The 1310-nt window shown below is 42.1% G+C and overlaps 1 protein-coding gene across 1 annotated transcript; it reads left to right on the top strand.

Annotated features, from left to right (window-relative positions):
• Positions 1 to 6: 6 nt before the first annotated feature.
• Positions 7 to 1305, top strand: LOC109131692 (the record flags this gene model as incomplete). The annotated part of the gene is made up of 2 exons (XM_019242865.1): positions 7 to 1080; positions 1165 to 1305. Coding segments are annotated over exons 1-2 (972 nt in total), but the record flags the coding sequence as incomplete, so codon positions are not given.
• Positions 1306 to 1310: the final 5 nt, after the last annotated feature.

Raw genomic sequence — 1310 nt, 5'->3', positions numbered from 1 at the left:
TACAGTGAGGACGAAAATCATGAGCGAAAGAAAGCTCGAGTTCGTAATGAAGAAAGAGAGCCTAGTTACTCTCAAGGAAATGGGAAGTTGGAAAAGAAAAATAGAAATAATTTGAAAAGAGAGTATGGACATGTTCAGAACTCAATCGCAGCCACCTCAAGTTCTTCTAAGATTTCTGATTCTCATAAACCCAGGAACAGCTCCCAGGAAGCTAAATGTTCGCCTGTTGAGTCGGTGTCTTCCTCACCTATGAGGATTTCCAACCCCGAGAAAGGTATATCTGCGAGAAAGAAGAAAGAAGAATCTGATGATGCTAACGTCGTTGCAGCAGGTAGTTTCAGAAGATTCTCAGATGGTGAAGGGGAAGATGGTGGTGGGAGTGATAGATCGCAAACGCGGATGAAGGACAAACATGGATCCCATGAGTCTTCCGTGCTTGATGGTTGGGATGATAAAGGATCTTTGAAAACCAAAGAGCGCGTTGATCCTTCTCTCGATGCTAATTATGAGAATGGTGGCCACAAGGATATACCTCGAAAACTGGATCATATTGTTGGTGAAGGAAAGCAGTCTAGCGATCATCATCGACGTAGCAATGATTCATTGGCAAAGAAGTCAGGAAAAGGTTCATCTTCTCGGTCCAAAGACAAGAACCAAAGCATTAGGTCTGATTTACGGGATGGTCCGAGACATATTGAAAAGAAAATATATGATGGTAGTCCTGACAGTAGAGCAGATATGGTCGTGAGACCAAACATTCCAAAACCTTACGACTCCGAAAGAGTATCAGAAAGGGGTAATAGAGATAGAGCAGATTTAGCTTCTCCATCAAGGCCACCATCCAGAGGTGTCCAAGGGGATTCGTCTATGCTTTCTGTCCGTAAGAAAGTCGATAAATGCAGCACATCAGCTGGAAATAATAATATTCAAGCTGATGATGTGACAAAGACAACATCCCAAATAAGAAGGAAAAGTGAGCCTTCTCCAAGCCCCTTACGAAAGGAAGTAACATATGCGCAGGCCGCCCATAATACTTTAAAAGAAGCTAAAGACTTGAAACATACAGCTGACCGTCTCAAGGTTTTCCTCATAATTCAGTTGCAGTGTAATCTCTTTTCTCTTTTGTATTCGCTTCTCATGGTCTTGCTTTTGTTGTTGTTGCAGGGTTCTGTATCAAACCTTGAGCAGATTGAGTTTTACTTCCAAGCTTGCCTTAAGTTTCTTCATGGTTCTTTTCTCTTGGAGATGAGTAGCAACGAGAGTGCTAGACAAGGAGAGACAATGGTCCAATCTATGAAGATTTATAGTAG

Source organism: Camelina sativa, unplaced genomic scaffold (genome assembly GCF_000633955.1).
Source record: "Camelina sativa cultivar DH55 unplaced genomic scaffold, Cs unpScaffold02409, whole genome shotgun sequence".
NCBI classification, from domain to species: Eukaryota; Viridiplantae; Streptophyta; class Magnoliopsida; order Brassicales; family Brassicaceae; genus Camelina; species Camelina sativa.
The sequence above is the reverse complement of the archived record's forward strand: the minus strand, read 5'-3'. Positions and strand labels throughout refer to the sequence as shown.